At 50.2% G+C, this 19,362-nt stretch overlaps 1 protein-coding gene across 1 annotated transcript in view; it reads left to right on the top strand.

The window, feature by feature from the left end:
• LOC137815731 (uncharacterized) overlaps nucleotides 1–19,362 on the top strand; it is a 38,801-nt gene that overhangs the window by 8,198 nt on the left and 11,241 nt on the right. The window contains exons 3-4 of the mRNA XM_068618843.1: nucleotides 16,304–17,537; nucleotides 17,628–18,012. Coding sequence (XP_068474944.1) covers nucleotides 16,304–17,537; nucleotides 17,628–18,012 — 1,619 coding nt within the window. The remainder of the gene's footprint in view (nucleotides 1–16,303; nucleotides 17,538–17,627; nucleotides 18,013–19,362) is intronic.

The raw sequence follows: 19,362 nt of genomic DNA, 5'->3' as shown, positions 1-19,362 counted from the left end.
CAGCCCTATCTCGCTTCGTGTCAGCTAGCGGAGAAAAGGGGCATCCCTATTTTCAATGTCTGCGGCGCAATAATAAGTTTGTTTGGACGAAAGAGTGCGAGGAAGCTTTCGTCAAACTGAAGGAGTATCTGGCGAGCACGCCGGTTCTGTGCAAACCGCTGGCGGGAATCCCTCTCAGGTTGTATTTTGCTGTGACTGAGAGGGCGGTGAGTGCGGTGCTCGCCCAGGATCAAGATCAGGCTCAGAAGCCTATTTATTTTGTGAGCAAGGTGTTGCAGGGCCCAGAAACGAGATATCAGGCCCTGGAGAAGGCTGCGCTGGCTGTGGTGTTTTCGGCGAGGAGGTTGCGCCACTACTTCCATAGTTTCACAATACTGGTGATGACTGACCTGCCCATCCAGAAGGTCTTGAAGAAACCCGACGTTGCGGGAAGGATGGTGAAGTGGGCGGTAGAGTTGTCAGAGTTTGATATTAAGTACGAGCCCCGAGGCCCGATCAAGGGGCAAATCTTTGCAGATTTCGAGGTCGAGCTCTCATCAGAGGCGACGCGGGTTGAAGGGGACGATTTCCGTTGGGTACTTTCGGTGGATGGATCGTCGAACCAGCAGGGCAGCGGTGCTGGAGTCATATTGGAAGGACCCAACGGCGTGCTGATCGAACAATCTCTGAGGTTTGCCTTCAAAGCCAGTAACAATCAAGCAGAGTATGAGGCGCTGATTGCCGGAATTTTGCTGGCCAAGGAGATGGGAGCTAGGGTGCTGATGGCTAAGAGTGACTCGCTGCTAGTCACGGGGCAAGTAACAGGCGAGTTCCAGGCTAAAGATCCACAAATGGCAGCTTACTTGGCGTATGTGCAGGAATTGAAGAGTTCCTTTGCATCTTTTGAAGTAGTACATGTGCCTAGAGAGCAGAATGCCCGAGCTGACTTGCTTGCTAAGCTCGCCAGCTCAGGCAAGGGGGGTAGGCAGAGGACGGTGATTCAAGAAACTCTGAAGACGCCAAGGGCATTTGTAGCAGATCACCTGGTCCTTCAGATAAGCAAGTCGACGGAGAGAGCAGCGAGAAGCCATAAGTCCTTGACGCAAGAAACTCTGAGATCGCCGAGAATTAGAGCATGTCGAGGAGAGAAGGTGAATGTGATGCAGGTCTGCGCCACCCATGAGCCAGACACTTGGATAACACAGTACAAGCGGTGCCTGGCAGATGGCCTCCTCCCGCTGGATCCGACAGAAGCTAGGAAGGTAAAGAAAAATTCCAGCAAGTACACGTTGATCGATGGCGATCTGTACAGGTTTGGGTTCACTCACCCACTCCTGGAATGTATACACGGCGAGAAGTGCACGAGAATCATGGCGGAGCTCCACGAAGGTATATGCGGAAGCCACGTCGAGGGTCGAGCTCTGGCCGCGAGGACTCTTCGTGCAGGCTACTACTGGCCATCCATGAGAGAAGATTGCAAGAAATATGCCCAATGTTGTAAACAATGCCAACAACACGCCGATTGGCATAAGGCACCTCCCGAGGAGTTGAAGTCGATCTATAGCCCTTGGCCGTTTCATACTTGGGGAATCGACATCCTGGGACCTTTCCCGCTGGCGATCAGGCAGATGAAGTACTCGGTGGTGGCGATTGAGTATTTCACCAAGTGGATTGAAGCAGAACCAGTGGCCCAGATCACCGCACACAAGATCAAAGGTTTTGTATGGAAGAACATCGTGTGCCGGTTTGGAGTGCCTAAACGCCTGGTGTCACATAATGGGACGCAGTTTGCAAGCCACTTGTTGAAGAAGCTTTGCGAAGGGGTGGGAATTCAACAAGTGTTTGCATCCGTCGAGCACCCTCAGACAAATGGCCAGGTGGAGTCAGCTAATCGGGTGTTGTTGAGAGGTTTGAAGAGAAGGCTTGAGAAAGCCAAGGGAAGTTGGGCTGAGGAGGTGCCCCGTATAGTCTGGGCATACCACACCACCGAGCAGTCAGGAACCCATGAGACCCCGTTCAGCTTGGTCTATGGGTGTGATGCCATGATTCCGGTGGAGATCCAGGAGAGCTCGCCGAGATTCCAGAACTTCGTAGAGGAAGACTCGAATGAAGAGAGAAGGCTGAACCTGGATCTACTGGATGAGGTCAGGGAAGAGGCGAGGTTGAAGGCTGAAGCTGTGAAGAGAAGGGTTGAACGAAGATACAACTCGAAGGTGATGCCAAGGCAGTTTAGAGAAGGCGATCTGGTGATGAGGAAGGCCCACCAGTACGAGATGGAGAATAAACTGTCACCCAAGTGGACTGGACCATTCAGAATAACCGAGGCGCTCGGGAACGGAGCCTACCGTTTAGAGACGCTGGAAGGAGGGGCGATTCCTCGCACCTGGAACGCCACACACCTGAAGTTGTACTATAGTTAAGAGCTTTGTAAGTAAAGACAAACACAAAGGTTATATTACAATGTCTCTGTTAAAACAGTTTGAAGGGGGCACTCTTTTTTCCCTAAGGAGGGTTTTTAATGAGGCCACCCAATTAAAGAAGAGTTTTCGAAGTATAAGGCGTTTTCTGGTTGCATGTTTGCTGTTTTCCAAAAGTTTTGAAGAGAGACCTTGTCACTTGTAAGTGATTTAAGGCAAGAAAAGATATATCGCATGCTTTCAATTAAAGTTTTTAAGTCCTCATCGTTTTTCGGCGATTGGAGGCACTAGTTAAAAGTTTTAAGTCCTCATCATTTTTCGGCGATTGGAGGCACCAGTTAAAGTTTTTAAGTCCTCATCGTTTTTCGGCGATCGGAGGCACCAGATAAAAGACCCCAACGCCCTCGCGCGTTCTGAGGCAAGTTAAAGACCTCCTCGCCGTCGAGCGAGTGCAGGCGAGAAAGAGAAAAGTCCTCAGTGCATCCAGGGGGGAGGAGATGTACACCCTGGGCAAGTTGAGGCACCAGATAAAGTCCTTCTCGCCGTCGAGCGAGTTCAGGCAAGTTAAAGACCTCCTCGCCGTCGAGCGAGTGCAGGCGAGGAAGAGTAAAAGTCCTCCGTGTTTCTGGGGGCGAGAAGATGTAACCCCTGGGGCAATGTAGAGGCAAGATAAAGACCTTCTCGCCGATGAGCGAGTTCAGGCAAGATAAAGACCTTCTCGCCGATGAGCGAGTTCAGGCAAGATAAAGACCTTCTCGCCGATGAGCGAGTTCAGGCGAGTTAAAGACCTTCTCGCCGATGAGCGAGTTCAGGCGAGTTAAAGACCTTCTCGCTTACATGCGAGCGTAGGCAAGATAAAATCCTTCTCGTCTCGAACGAGTTCAGGTATGGCGCAGAGGGTGGAAGAAGTTTGGAAGGTGGCTAAGGTAGGTTTGAAGAGAACGCCTAGTCAACCGGTCTTTTGTTCTGAAGTTCAGGGAGGCAAAGAAGGATCCCAAAAGGCGTTTCTACCCCAGATAAAGAAACTATTGCCAAAGCATGAGGCCAGAAAGAAGCTGATATTACCAAGAGTTCTTGGCGATCGGGAAGAGTTCAAACAGCGGCGAGAAGGTTAAAAGACCTGTTTGATGAAGCAGGTCGAGTGGGACGGTGTTTGAGCCAATAACTGGGTTACAGTTCGTTGCTTGAAGGGTATTCTTGCGATAAGGTTAGTTGCCTTAAGAGTACAAGTTGGTTAAGGTGATTATTGTTTAAGTTTGAAGTGGTTCGAAGCAGTTAAGTCAAAAGTCGTGTTTGCAAAATCGTTAAGTCAAATCCGGCAAAGTTAAACATGCGAAGAAGGTTAAAGCGCTTAAAGAAGTCAGGAGAGGGAATATCCAAACGTTGTCATTAAGATAAGTATCTGCTAAAGGCACATATACACGAGTTTATTACAGAATAATACAAGGGAAATCATAAAAGTAGCAGATGAAGAGGAGTTGATTAGTCTTCAGCAGGAACGACTTTTCCATCTACTACTTCATTGTTCAGTGACACCAGGCTGAGATCCAGGTCGGGGAATAAGCAAGCGAATTGTTCCCGAGCAGCTTCGAATCCAGCAGCCAGAATCTGAGCAGAGTTTAGCTTAAGTTCTTCGATTTGCCCCTAAAGTTCCTCAATCCGCTTCTTGAGGTCTTCGGTTTGATCTTTCAGCTCTTTATTCTGCTGCTGGATTCTGCAAAGAAACGATACGGCGCCGCTGCGGCCGATCGCACTCCGACGCTCAAGTCAATGACGGTATCACCAAATACTAAGAACTGGAACCGTGCAAATCTCTCTCACAAACAGCTCTGTCACTCGCAAGCGTAAAGTGTATGAACTGAACGTGCGTACCTTAGAAAATCTGTTAGGAACTCTTATATACCTGGTGGTTTCCTCTCTCCTGGCTGTTACAGACTTGGACACGTGGCTCGTATCCAACTGTACACGTGCCATCATCTGGAGGCTCCCTGACTTGGCGCTACTTCTATTCTCATTTTGGCTAAGTTACCTATGCATGGTGCTGCCCAGTGCATAGCTAACTCAGGAGTGCGATCTCTACTGAAACTGGCAAGGTAGGGCCTTCGTACACCCTCCCTGTGGTCTCGCCGGCCGCCTTCATAATCTGCTTCTCCTCTAACTTCGGCGATGTGCTTGCTCTGGCGATCTCCGACTGCCTGGTCGTCTGAGTCTGCATCTGGCGACTTCGTCCTCAACCTGGCGATCGCCTATGCTGGTAAGCTGGAGATCGGAACACGCCAACTCAACTATCGGCGACTACACGTGCCTCCCGACTTCCTCCCCAATTGCCAACCTGGCGCCTTGTCAACGCGCCTATACTGTAGCAGGATGCCACGTCATCGCATCCGACCTCCAGGGCGGTACACAAGCCCCCCAGTCTTAAGCGAAGATTTGTCTAGCGAAAAGACTGAAAAAGCCTTCGTTAACACCGGTCTACGTGGCATGGGGCGCGGAATTCCAAGCGGTAGTACTTTCTGCTGCTCTGACGCTCCACCAAACTCTTCACGCATCATTCGACACGTGGCTCTCATCAACGGCCATCTTCATCTGCCGTTAGCGCTTCCCAAAACCGTTCGAAAACCCCTAAACCCCTTACGCTCCTACTGTTCCATCACTTTCTTCACACTTGCATACGCTCTCATTCCTTTCTGCGAAAGCTCTCGACGTTCCTCGACGCTCTAGATCACCACCTCCCTTTAACGTACTCCCGATCATCGAAAGGTAACTACTTTCCTTCATCTTCTGGGTTTGCTTGCATTTTCACCGATTTGCATCATCCTATAACTGTCTGGTGCATACGCTGTGGGCTGTTTTTCCATTTCTCCTTCTGCGTGACTTAGGGCTTTGCCGATTGTCGCAACGAACTCACATTCGTTCGTCTTTCACCTTCCATTCATGATTGAGTCAGCCTTTGTAACCCTCCTGATTATTTTTCCTTCCTCCTTCGTTTGCAGTTGCTACCATGACTCGCACGAAGATCACCCCGAACCCCCCTCCGTCAGCGCGAAACCCCCCTTTACAAGCACACGACTCTACGCAAGTTCGTGGTGCTCCCTCTTCGCAGGCTGTGAGGCCCGCGTCCTCTCAAACCACTCTGGCCCAGGCGACTCCACCAAACGCTGGAGGAGCCCCCACCCCACTGCCAGACTTTAAGACGTTATACTCATGGGCTAACTCGACCCTCCTAAAGGAAACGTCGTCGGTGAACACCGCGGGAGCGGTTCTGCGATTGACCAATGGGGACGAGGCCCACCAATCATTCCACAAGGAGCATGATGAGAGAATGATGGTGCTGCCTTGCCCAGCCACTCTGCCAGTGTGCGTCGATGATAAAGTGAGCGCCGACGGGCCCTTCTGCTTCGTCTACACAACTCTCTTCAAGAAGGTTAAACTCAGGTTCCCTCTCACTCGATTTGAGAGGGAACTCTTAACCGAGCTCAATATCGCTGCCGCCCAGCTTCACCCCAACAGCTGGGCGTTTGTCCGAGCTTTTGAGGTAACGTGCGCCCACCTGGGGTTGCCTGCGTTAGTGGACATATTTTTATTTCTGTTTGAGGCCAAACACCCAGGCGATCGCCTGTGGGTCAGTCTGAATGCCATTGCTGGGAGATCCATTTTCACCATCTTCCAGCAGTCGTACAAGGATTGGAAGGGGAAGTTCATCCAGGTTCGCGCAAATGACAAAGACCCTTCCCTTCTCGACGGTTTCCCCTTGTACTGGGTGGACAAGGGGAAAAAGGAGTCCAAGAGCTGCTTCAGGAGGCTCAGAAGTCCTGATAGCATGGGAGCTTTGGACAGAGACCTTTGTCTCTTCTGGAAGAGGGTGGCAGATGCCCATATAACATTCTTGACCCCCACCCTGATTTCCTTCGAGTTCTTTGAGGACCAGTTGGAATTCCAAATAGGTTAGGACGCTACATCCTTGTCTTGACATGCTTCTGACATTGCTTCTGGGCGTCTTGTGCAATACACACAAGACTTTGGTTTCATCTTTTCTGCATATGCCTGCTTTGCCGTCTTATTGTCTTGTATACTTACCCCTTTCTCCTTTGAGCTAACTCATGCACTTCATTTCATGCAGACACTATGTTGGGTAAGAACATGCTCGCCGATTTAAAGGCGCTTGCCCGCAACCACGGGTTGGCAACCGGCTCCCAGACGGTTCCCAACTCAGCGGTCGAGAAGGCCATCATCCAGGGGTGATCACCGCCTAAGGCGCCCGCCCAACGAAAGAAACTGGTCCTTAAGAGGCCAAAGCGGAAGGCCCCCCAAGTTGTCCAAGAGGATGAGGAAGAGGACGACGAGGTCACTGAGGATGGCCTCGTTACAAAGAGGACAAGGGTGGCACCACCTTCTCTACCTGCCCCACCCCCTCTTCCAGCTTCAACACCACCGTCAACACCTGCCCCTCCTCCCTCATCGCCAACGCCACGAGCTCCTTCACCACCAGTCCAAGCGGTTCCATTGGCCACTGCGCCACCTGCAACTGAGGCCCCAGAGCCAAACTTCTTAGAGGACCCCCCGAGCGCCTCTACACCACATATATCAGCAGGAGGGGGCCCTCCTTCCAACACTTCAGCTGCAGGAATCATTCCAATCGGGGATGAGGTCGCTCACACCTCTCCAATCCTAATCACCGAGTCCCCGATTGCATCGCCGCGCCAAGAAGCAACCACCGAAAATATTGTTAAGGAAGGCGGCGACGAGAACCCTCAACAAGCCCCCCTGGCGCCTCTCCAAGCTGCAAATCTTTCCCTCGAGGTGACGAGGATGTGGGAACCTCTGACTGCTAAACTCAAAACGATCGCAGAGGATATCCCATCAATCATAACGAGAGCTGTGGAGAGCTCCACCAGGCGGCTACAGGATGACATCTACAACCTCAAGACCGAGAACAGCACAATGAAGGTCGAGGTGGAGAAGGTGTCATTCAGCCTAACGCTCGCGGAAATGGAACATTCTCGAGTGGAGGATGCCCTAAACACCGAGCTTAGGCTTGCGCGCAAGGAAGCTGTCGACCTTCGCCGCAAAGTCCACGAACTTGCCCAAGAAAAAGTCGAACTTCAAAGCAGAATCGTGCCCCTACGTACCAAGGCGAGCGACCTGGAGGCTCAAATTCAAACCAATGCCGATAAGGTACTGAGGCTGGAGCAAAGGTCGATCGACCGCGAGAAGCTACTTGGGCAAGTAGAGAAAGCCAGAGACGACGCCATGGCCGATCTCTCCGAGACAAACAAAGAAAAGGTGAAGATGGCTGCCGAGTTGGCTCAAGCTCAAACAGAATCCAAGAAGGTGGCTGACGACCTTCTTCAAGCTCGAGAGACCAACAAACAACTCCGAAAACAGGTCGAAGAGCTGGAGCAGCAAAACAAGGAGCTTAAGCAGCAGGTTGAAGGATTTCAAAAGCAAATTGAAGAACTTAAGCTAAGCTCCGCTCAGATTCTGGTTGCCGGGTTTGATGCCGCTCGAGAACAGTTTGCATGCCTCTTCCCTGATCTTGACCTTAGCATGGTATCGTTAGACAACGAAGTAGTAGATGGGAAGGTCGTTCCCGCCGAAGGCTCAACCAATTCTACCCCATCTGCTTCTTTATGAATTCAATTGTATTTACCTTGTAAAAACCCTTGCACATGTATTTTGAACAGCTACTTATTTCAATAGCGAAATTTGGATATTTCTTCCGACTTCTTTTGAGCGCTTTACTTTCTTCGTGTGTTTAACTCTGCTGTGTTTAACTTAGCGATTTTGCAAACATGACCTTTGGCGTAACTGCTTCGAGCCGATTCAAACTTAAGCAATAATCGCTTTAAACAACTTGTACCCCTGAGGCACTAACCTGATCATAAGAATACCTTCCGAGCAACGAACTGTAACTCAATCATTGGTTCAAACAACGTCCCACTCGACCTGCTTTATCAAACACGTCTTTCAATCTTCTCGCCGTGTTTGAACTTTTCCCGATCGCCAAGACCTCTTGGCAACACCAACTTTTCCCAGTCTCATGCTTTGGCAATCGTTTCTTTATCTGGGGTAGAAACACCCTTTGGGATCCTCCTTTGCCCCCTTGAACTTCAGAGCAAAAGACCGGCTGACTAGGCGTTCTCTTCGAACCTACCTTAGCCACCTTTCAAGCTTCTTCCACCCTCTTCGCCATACCTGAACTCGTTCAAGACGAGAAGGATTTTATCTTGCCTATACTCGAGGCGGGAAGGTCTTTTAACTCGCCTGAACTCGCTCATCGGCGAGAAGGACTTTTACTCGCCTGAACTCGCTCATCGGCGAGAAGGACTTTAAACGGCCTTAACTTGCTCGACAGCGAGAAGGACTTTGTCAGGTGCCTCAACTTGCCCAGGGCGTACATCTCCTCCCCCCTGGATGCACTGAGGACCTTTCTCGCCTGCGCCCGCACGACGGCGAGGAGGTCTTTAACTTGCCTCTACATTGCCCCGGGAGTTACATCTTCTCGCTCCCAGAAACACGGAGGACTTTTCCTCTTTCTCGCCTGCACTCGCTCAACGGCGAGGAGGTCTTTTAACTTGCCTCAAAACGCGCGAGGGCGTTGAGGTCTTCCATCTGGTGCCTCCGATCGCCGAAAAACGATGAGGACTTTAAAAACTTAACTGGTGCCTCTAATCGCCGAAAAACGATGAGGACTTTAAAACTTTAGAAACACGCGACGTATCTTTTCGTGCCTTAAATCATGTACGAATGACAAGGTCTTTCTTCGAAACTTTTGGAAATAACACATATGCAATCTGAAAACACCTTATACTTCGAAAACTCTTCTTTTATTGGGTGGCCTCATTAAAAACCCTCCTTAGGGAAAAAAGAGTGCCCCCTTAAAACTGTTTTAACAGAGACATTGCAATGTAATATTTGTGTTTGTCTTTACTTACAAAGCTCTTAGCTATAGTACAACTTCAGGTGCGTGGCGTTCCAGGTACAAGGGATCGCCCCCCCTCCAACGTCTCCAAGCGATAGGCTCCGTTCCCGAGTGCCTCGGTTATTCTGAACGGTCCAGTCCACTTGGGTGATAGCTTATTCTCCATCTCGTACTGGTGGGCCTTTCTCATCACCAGATTGCCTTCTCTAAACTGCCTTGGCATCACCTTTGAGTTGTACCTTCGCTCGACCTTTCTCTTCACCGCCTCAGCCTTCAGCCTTGCCTCCTCTCTTCATTAAATTTCCTCCTTCTTTGCCGCACCGGTCTCACCATGTTGTCCATCGCCAGATGATGGCACAAGAAGTCGGGATCGATCCCGGGCATGTCCGAAGCAGACCAGGCAAACGCGTCCAGATGCCGTTCAATCACCTTGGCGATCTGGTCCTGGAGATCGACCTCCAGAGATCTTCCGAGCTTGAAAACCTTCCCCCCGATCTCCTTCTCGAGCCACTGCTCGACGGGTTTGGGCCTGGACTCTCTGGCGATCACCGCCTTGGCGATTCCGAGTTCCCTTGCTTCCTCCGGGCGATTCCGCGCCTCTTCCTCTTCCAGGGCAGCATTCCTCTCCCCCAGCTCAGCATCTACCATCTCTACGTCCCTTCCAGCGGCCTCCTCCATTATCGGCGGTCTGGGCTTCACACCGGGCGGTGGGGTGGTTGTGACATAGCTCACTGATCTTTTATTTTTCAGGCTATTTTCATAGCACTTTTTCGCTTCCTTCTGATCAGACTTTATCGTGATTACCACCACTTCCATGGACGGCAGCTTCACCTTCATGTGCCGAGTCGATGGAATTGCGCCTATCCTGTTAAGGGTGGGCCTTCCCAGCAGGATGTTATATGCTGAAGGGGCGTTTACGATGAGGTACTTGATTTTCTCCGTCCTCGACCCAGCCTCATCGGTAAACGTGGTTCTCAGCTCAATGTACCCCCTGACTTCCACCTGGTCGCCAGCGAACCCATACAAGCACCCTCCATAGGGCCTTAGCTGGTCAAGGGGTAATTCCAACTGCGTAAAAGTCGGCCAGAACATCACGTCTGCCGAACTTCCTTGGTCCACCAGAACTCGGTGAACCTTCCTCCCCGCCGTGATCAACGAAATAACAATGGGATCGTTGTCGTGAGGCACAACGTCCCGAAGATCCTGCTTGGTGAACGTAATGTCCACTTCGGGCGAGTGATCTTCAAACATGTCTACCGACATCACCGATCGCGCGTACTTTTTTCTCTGCGATGCGGTGCATCCACCACCTGAGAAACCCCCTGCGATGGTGTGGATCTCCCCATGGATAGGCATCTCGTGTTGCTGGGCTTCTCCACCTGCCGGCTGGGAACTCGACGCTCCTCCGGTCCTTCTATCCAGCAGATAGTCGTTTAGGAACCCGCTCTTAACCAGATCGTCGAGCTGGTATCCTAAAGACAAACACGAGTCCAGGTTGTGGCCAAAGCACTGGTGGAACTCGCACCAGACATCCGGCTTCGACCCTAGCACCTTGTCGCCCACCTTCTCGGGCGCCTTCAACCTAGCAGATATGTTAAGGATGGCGATCAGGTCCGCTAGTCCCATGACGAATTTGTGCTTAGGCGGGCGATTGTATTCCCGGCGTGCTGGTTGTTGGCGTGCTGGCGGTTGGCGAGCTTGGCTTCTTCCCTTATTTCTCCTATCATAAGGATAGCGAGTCCTTTGATCCTTTCTGGCCGCCGCTGCCGTTTCCAGCACCCTCTGTGGCTGGATCCTGGTCTGGGCGCGTGGCCTGGCGGGAGCCACGCTGCCTCTCTTCTCGGCGACCTCACTCTCGTCGGCGATGTGAGCCACCGCAAGCCGCCTGACTTCAGCAAACGTGCTGGATGAGCCCTGATCAAGGCTTCGCAGAATGGCCCTGGCTGCACGCCCTTCTTGAAGGCATAAACCAGCATTTCTTCATCCTTGGCCGGCGACCTGACCATCTGCGCTCCGAAGCGATTGAGGTAGTCTCTGAGGGACTCCCCATGGTACTGCCTTATATCAAACAGATCATAGGACACTCTGGGCGGTGCCTTGTTCACAATATACTGCTCGACAAAGATTTTCGAGAACTGCTGAAAATTAGTTATGTGGCCATTAGGCAGGCTCACAAACAACTCCATCGCCGTTCCCTGGAGCGTGCTCACGAACATCTTACAATAGACAGCATCCGACCCCCCTGACAGCATCATCTTTGTGTGGAACGTGGTCAGATGAGCCTCTGGATCTTCCACGCCAGTAAAAACAGCCTTAACCGGGACTACGCTCGTGGGAATTGGCGTGTCGGTAATCGCCTGAATGAAAGGCATTGGGAAAACAATAGGCGGCGTCGACGGTGCCACCTCTTCAGCGGAAGAACGAACCTGCTGCTCCTGAAGAGCTCGACGTAGCTCCTCAGCTACCTTGCTGAGCTCCTCGTTCCTGGCGCGAGAGGCGACCAGGTCTTCATGTATCCTTGCCTGCTCGACGCGCGAGGCTTCTACAGTGGCCTGCAATGAGCGCATCATTTCTGCCATCTGCGCCATGGTCATGGCGGCGTCGCCTTCGGCTGCGACAGGAGCCACGGGAATGGAACGATTGCTTCTCATCTTTCTCATTAACTTCAGCGAACCACAGGAATACAGCAAATGACACTTCAACCACGATCGAATCAGCGATCAACCGGAGAAAACTCAAGAAACTGCGCAAGAACTTCAAGAACACCGCAAACCTTCGAAGAAAATCGCAGCTTCGCCAAAAACCACCGTTTCCCCGCGAACCAAACAACCAAACGAAAGAACTAGAATCCACCGATCGAAAAGCCAAACGAACGGTTTAAAACACAAACTTCACCGAACGAAACTCAAAGAAACCAAGAACGACGGTTGCACCAGCACACAACCGCGCAGGAAACCTCGAAAACCTCCACGAACTCACGCTGTGGATGGGAGCACATTTTACACGGCCCCACGGTGGGCGCCTGATGAACCTGCCTGTTGACCGGAGCGCTGGAGAATGCCTCGTCAAAGGATCGACGTGCGCGCCGCTCCTCACTTCCGTTCCTCCTCTGGATCTATCTCAAGAACCTGCAAAGAAACGATACGGCGCCGCTGCGGCCGATCGCACTCCGACGCTCAAGTCAATGACGGTATCACCAAATACTAAGAACTGGAACCGTGCAAATCTCTCTCACAAACAGCTCTGTCACTCGCAAGCGTAAAGTGTATGAACTGAACGTGCGTACCTTAGAAAATCTGTTAGGAACTCTTATATACCTGATGGTTTCCTCTCTCCTGGCAGTTACAGACTTGGACACGTGGCTCGTATCCAACTGTACACGTGCCATCATCTGGAGGCTCCCTGACTTGGCGCTACTTCTATTCTCATTTTGGCTAAGTTACCTATGCATGGTGCTGCCCAGTGCATAGCTAACTCAGGAGTGCGATCTCTACTGAAACTGGCAAGGTAGGGCCTTCGTACACCCTCCCTGTGGTCTCGCCGGCCGCCTTCATAATCTGCTTCTCCTCTAACTTCGGCGATGTGCTTGCTCTGGCGATCTCCGACTGCCTGGTCGTCTGAGTCTGCATCTGGCGACTTCGTCCTCAACCTGGCGATCGCCTATGCTGGTAAGCTGGAGATCGGAACACGCCAACTCAACTATCGGCGACTACACGTGCCTCCCGACTTCCTCCCCAATTGCCAACCTGGCGCCTTGTCAACGCGCCTATACTGTAGCTGGATGCCACGTCATCGCATCCGACCTCCAGGGCGGTACACGGAGCGGCGCGCACGTCGATCCTTTGACGAGGCATTCTCCAGCGCTCCGGTCAACAGGCAGGATCATCAAATACTAAGAACTGGAACCGTGCAAATCTCTCTCACAAACAGCTCTGTCACTCGCAAGCGTAAAGTGTATGAACTGAACGCGCGTACCTTAGAAAATCTGTTAGGAACTCTTATATACCTGGTGGTTTCCTCTCTCCTGGCAGTTACAGACTTGGACACGTGGCTCGTATCCAACTGTACACGTGCCATCATCTGGAGGCTCCCTGACTTGGCGCTACTTCTATTCTCATTTTGGCTAAGTTACCTATGCATGGTGCTGCCCAGTGCATAGCTAACTCAGGAGTGCGATCTCTACTGAAACTGGCAAGGTAGGGCCTTCGTACACCCTCCCTGTGGTCTCGCCGGCCGCCTTCATAATCTGCTTCTCCTCTAACTTCGGCGATGTGCTTGCTCTGGCGATCTCCGACTGCCTGGTCGTCTGAGTCTGCATCTGGCGACTTCGTCCTCAACCTGGCGATCGCCTATGCTGGTAAGCTGGAGATCGGAACACGCCAACTCAACTATCGGCGACTACACGTGCCTCCCGACTTCCTCCCCAATTGCCAACTTGGCGCCTTGTCAACGCGCCTATACTGTAGCAGGATGCCACGTCATCGCATTCGACCTCCAGGGCGGTACAAATACTGACGGTACCATCAGTGTTATTGGTGGCAATAATACTGACGGTACCATCAGTGTTATTGGTGGCAATAATACTGACGGTACTGATCCTGCCTGTTGACCGGAGCGCTGGAGAATGCCTCGTCAAAGGATCGACGTGCGCACCGCTCCTCACTTCCGTTCCTCCTCTGGATCTATCTCAAGAACCTGCAAAGAAACGATACGGCGCCGCTGCGGCCGATCGCACTCCGACGCTCAAGTCAATGACGGTATCACCAAATACTAAGAACTGGAACCGTGCAAATCTCTCTCACAAACAGCTCTGTCACTCGCAAGCGTAAAGTGTATGAACTGAACGTGCGTACCTTAGAAAATCTGTTAGGAACTCTTATATACCTGGTGGTTTCCTCTCTCCTGGCAGTTACAGACTTGGACACGTGGCTCGTATCCAACTGTACACGTGCCATCATCTGGAGGCTCCCTGACTTGGCGCTACTTCTATTCTCATTTTGGCTAAGTTACCTATGCATGGTGCTGCCCAGTGCATAGCTAACTCAGGAGTGCGATCTCTACTGAAACTGGCAAGGTAGGGCCTTCGTACACCCTCCCTGTGGTCTCGCCGGCCGCCTTCATAATCTGCTTCTCCTCTAACTTCGGCGATGTGCTTGCTCTGGCGATCTCCGACTGCCTGGTCGTCTGAGTCTGCATCTGGCGACTTCGTCCTCAACCTGGCGATCGCCTATGCTGGTAAGCTGGAGATCGGAACACGCCAACTCAACTATCGGCGACTACACGTGCCTCCCGACTTCCTCCCCAATTGCCAACCTGGCGCCTTGTCAACGCGCCTATACTGTAGCAGGATGCCACGTCATCGCATCCGACCTCCAGGGCGGTACAGGTACCATCAGTGTTATTGGTGGCAATAATACTGACGGTACCATCAGTGTTATTGGTGGAAAAATACTGATGGTACCATCAGTGTGATTTGTGGCAATAATACTGATAGTACCATGAGTGTTATTGGTGGCAGTAAGAGTGATGGTACCATCAGTGTTAATGGTGGCTGATCCTGCCGGTTGACTTGAGTGCGTGTGTTTTGCCACGTCAAAGATCTTTCCTTTGGATCAGCTTCGCACCACGTTAGCTTTTGCTCTTCACGTCTTAATACCTCGCAAGAACCTGAAGAAAACAAAGTGGCGCCACTGCGGCCGATCGCGCTCCGACGCTCAAGTCAGTGGAAGAATCACCAAAAACTCAGAGAGAATATCTCAACTCAAGTAACCGTGCGTAGTGAATCTCAATGTATTAAAGAGTATTCTGAAAACGTACCTCAAAAGTCTGTGAAGTGTTCCTTATATACCTGAGCTTTTTCTCTCTCCTGACGGTTACACCTCCAGACACGTGGCTCACATCCAGCTGTACACGTGTCACCATTTGGAGCTTCCACAACTTAAGCGTTACTTCTACTCTTTTCGTTATTCGACTAAGTTATCCACACGGGGAGTAACTTAGTGCACAGCCTTCCTTGGAGCGCGACCCCTTAAGTGGCAAGTACTGGGTGCCACCACGTACACCATATCTGTGGTCTCGCCTGCCCCCATCACGATCTGCTTCACTTGCACACCATGCATGCTCTGGGAAACTGTTCCCTCGACCCGACCTCTGGCTAGGGTGTGATCATCTGATAACCTCGTCCCCCGCTGCTACGTGACAAGCACATCACTCGTCTTCCATACTTGTACCTCTTGGAAACCTTAAATAAGCTTTCCTGATCGTTCGGCGATGTGCCCCTTTCGGCGGTGTGTAAACCACCCGATCTCCTAGCATTCCCCGGCAATCTCTGACCACCTGATCTCCTAGTACTCACATACGACGACTGTGACGCAACTCTGGTGACCGCCGGTTACGCATACTAGAGATCGGAGAACGCCAATTCAGCGATCGGCGACTATACTGACTTCCCGATTTACTTCCCTTCCGTCAGCCAGGTGTCCCGTTCAACACGCCTATATTATCGCTTGCTGCCACGTCATCACACCCGATGACCGGATCGATACACAAGCCCCCCAGTCTTAAGCTGAGACTTGACCAACGAAAAGACTAAGAAATCAAATCATCCTCGATCTACGTGGCCCTTGTACGGAATTCCGTACGTTCGTACTATTTTGCCTTTCTAACGCTCAACCAATTGAGGGGAATATTATTGATGGTACCATCAGTGTTATTTGAGGGAATAATACTCATGGTACCATTAGTTTTATTGGTGGCAATAATAATGATGGTACCATCAATGTTATTGGTGGGAATAATACTGATTGTACCATCAGTGTTAATGGTGGTAATAATACTGATGGTACCATCAGTGTTATTGGTGGGAATAATACTGATGGTACCATCAGTGTTATTGGTCGAAATAATATTGATGGTACCATCAGTGTTATTGGTGGCAATATTACTAATGGTACCATCAGTGTTATTGGTGGAAAAATACTAACAGTACCATCTGTGTTACTGGTGGCAATAATATTGATAGTACCATCAGTGTTATTGGTGGCAATAATAGTGATGGTACCATCAGTGTTAATGGTGGCAATAGTACTGATGGAACCATCAGTGTTATTGGTGGCAATACTACTGATGGTACCATCTGTGTTATTGGTGACAATACTACTGAGGCTACCATCAGTGTTGTTGGTCGCAATAATACTGATGGTACCATCAGTGTTCTTGGTGGCAATAATACTGATGGTACCATCAGTGTTCTTGGTAGCAATAATACTGATGCTACCATCGGTGTGATTGGTGGCAATAATACTGATGGTACCATCGGTGTGATTGATGGGACTAATACTAATGGTACCATCTGTGTTATTGGTGGCAATAATACTGATGGTACCATCAGTGTTAATGGTGGTAGTAATACTGATGGTACCATCAGTGTTGTTGGTGGCAATATCACTGATGGTACTATCAGTGTTCTTGGTGGCAATAATACTGATGGTACAATCGGTGTGATTGGTGGCAATAATACTGATGGTACCACCGGCGTGATTGGTGGGAATAATACTGATGGTACCATCAGTGTGATTGGTAAGAATAATACTGATCGTACCATCAGTGTCATTGGTAGCAATAATACTGATAGTACCATCAGTGTTATTGGTGGCAATAATAGTGATGGTACCATCAGTGTTAATTGTGGCAATAGTACTGATGGTACCATCTGTGTTATTGGTGGCAATACTACTGATGGTACCATCTGTGTTGTTGGTGGCAATAATACTGATGGTACCATCAGTGTTGTTGGTCGCAAAAATACTGATGGTACCATCAGTGTTCTTAGTGGCAATAATATTGATGGTACCATCAGTGTTCTTGGTAGCAATAATATTGATTCTACCATCGGTATGATTTGTGGCAATAATAGTGAGGGTACCATCGGTGTGATTGGTGGGAATAATACTGATGGGACCATCAGTGTGATTGGTGGGAATAATATTGATGGTACCATCAGTGTTATTGGTGGGAATAACAGTGATGGTACCATCAGTGTTATTGGTGGGAAAAATAGTAATGGTACCATCAGTGTTAATGCTGTGAATAGTACTAATGGTACCATCGGTGTTATTGGTGGCAATAATACTGATTGGACCATCAGTATGATTGGGGGGAATAATACTGATGGTACTATCAGTGTTATTGGTGGGAATAACACTGATGGTACCATGAGTGTTATTCGTGGGAATAATACTGATGGTACCATCAGTTTTATTGGTGGCAATAATACTGATGGTACCATCAGTGTTATTGGTGGGAATAAGATTGATGGTAGCATCAGTGTTATTTGTGCGAATAATACTGATGGTACCATCAGTTTTATTGTTCGCAATAATACTGATTGTACCATCAGTGTTATTGGTGGGAATAATATTGATGGTAACATCAGTTTTAATAGGGGAAATAATATTGATTGTACTATCAGTGTTATTGGTGGCAATAATACTGATCGTACCATCAGTGTTCTTGCTGGCAATAATACTGATGGTACCATCACTGTTCTTGGTGGCAATAATACTGATGCTACCATCGGTGTGATTGGTGGCAATAATACTGCTGGTACCATCGGTGTGATTGGTCGGAGTAATACTGATGGTACCATCAATGTGATTGGTGGGAATAATACTGATGGTACCATCAGTGTTATTGGTGGGAATAGCAGTGATGGTACCATCAATGTTATTAGTGGGAATAATAGTGATGGTACCATTTGATCCTGCCTGTTGACCGGAGCGCTGGAGAATGCCTCGTCAAAGGATCGACGTGCGCGCCGCTTCCCACCTCCGTTCCTCCTCTGGATCTATCTCAAGAACCTTCAAAGAAACGATACGGCGCCGCTGCGGCCGATCGCACTCCGACGCTCAAGTCAGTGACGGTATCACCAAATACTAAGAACTGGAACCGTGCAAATCTCTCTCACAAACAGCTCTGTCACTCGCAAGCGTAAAGTGTATGAACTGAACGTGCGTACCTTAGAAAATCTGTTAGGAACTCTTATATACCTGGTGGTTTTCTCTCTCCTGGCAGTTACAGACTTGGACACGTGGCTCGTATCCAACTGTACACGTGCCATCATCTGGGGCTCCCTGACTTGGCGCTGCTTCTTCTCTCGTTTTGGCTAAGTTACCTATGCATGGTACTGCCCAGTGCATAGCTAACTCAGGAGTGCGATCTCTACTGAAACTGGCGAGGTAGGGCCTTCACACACCTCCCCTGTGGTCTCGCCGGCCGCCTTCATAATCTGCTTCTCCTTCATCTTCGGCGATGTGCTTGTTCTGGCGATCTCCGACTGCCTGGTCGCCTGAGTCCGCATCTGGCGACTTCATCCCCAACCTGGCGATCGCCTATTCTGGTAAGCTGGAGATCGGAACACGCCAACTTAACTATCGGCGACTACACGTGCCTCCCGACTTCCTTCCCAACTGTCAACCTGGCGCCTTGTCAACACGCCTATACTGTAGCAGGATGCCACGTCATCGCATCCGACCACCAGGGCGGTACACAAGCCCCCCAGTCTTAAGCGAAGACTTGTCTAGCGAAAAGACTGAAAAAGCCTTCGTTAACACCGGTCTACGTGGCATGGGTGCAGAATTCCAAGCGATAGTACTTTCTGCTGCTCTGACGCTCCACCAAACCCTTCGCGCATCGTTCGACACGTGGCTCTCATCAACGGCTATCTTCATCTGCCGTTAGCGCTTCCCCAAACCGTTTCGAAAACCCTTAAACCCCTTACGCTCCCACTGTTCCATCACTTTCTTCACACTTGCATACGCTCTCATTTCCTTCTGCGAAAGCTCTCGACGCTCCTCGACGCTCTAGATCACCACCTCCCTCTAACATTCTCCCGATCATCGAAAGGTAACTACTTTCCTTCATCTGCTGGGTTTTCTTGCATTTTCACCGATTTGCATCATTCTGTAACTGTCTGGTGCATACGCTGTGGGCTGTTTTTCCATTTCTCCTTCTGCGTGACTTAGGGCTTTGTCGATCATCGCAACG

This window comes from Phaseolus vulgaris, chromosome 1 (assembly GCF_000499845.2).
Source record: "Phaseolus vulgaris cultivar G19833 chromosome 1, P. vulgaris v2.0, whole genome shotgun sequence".
In the NCBI taxonomy this organism is placed as follows: Eukaryota; Viridiplantae; Streptophyta; class Magnoliopsida; order Fabales; family Fabaceae; genus Phaseolus; species Phaseolus vulgaris.
This window is presented reverse-complemented; position numbering and strand designations above follow the sequence as displayed.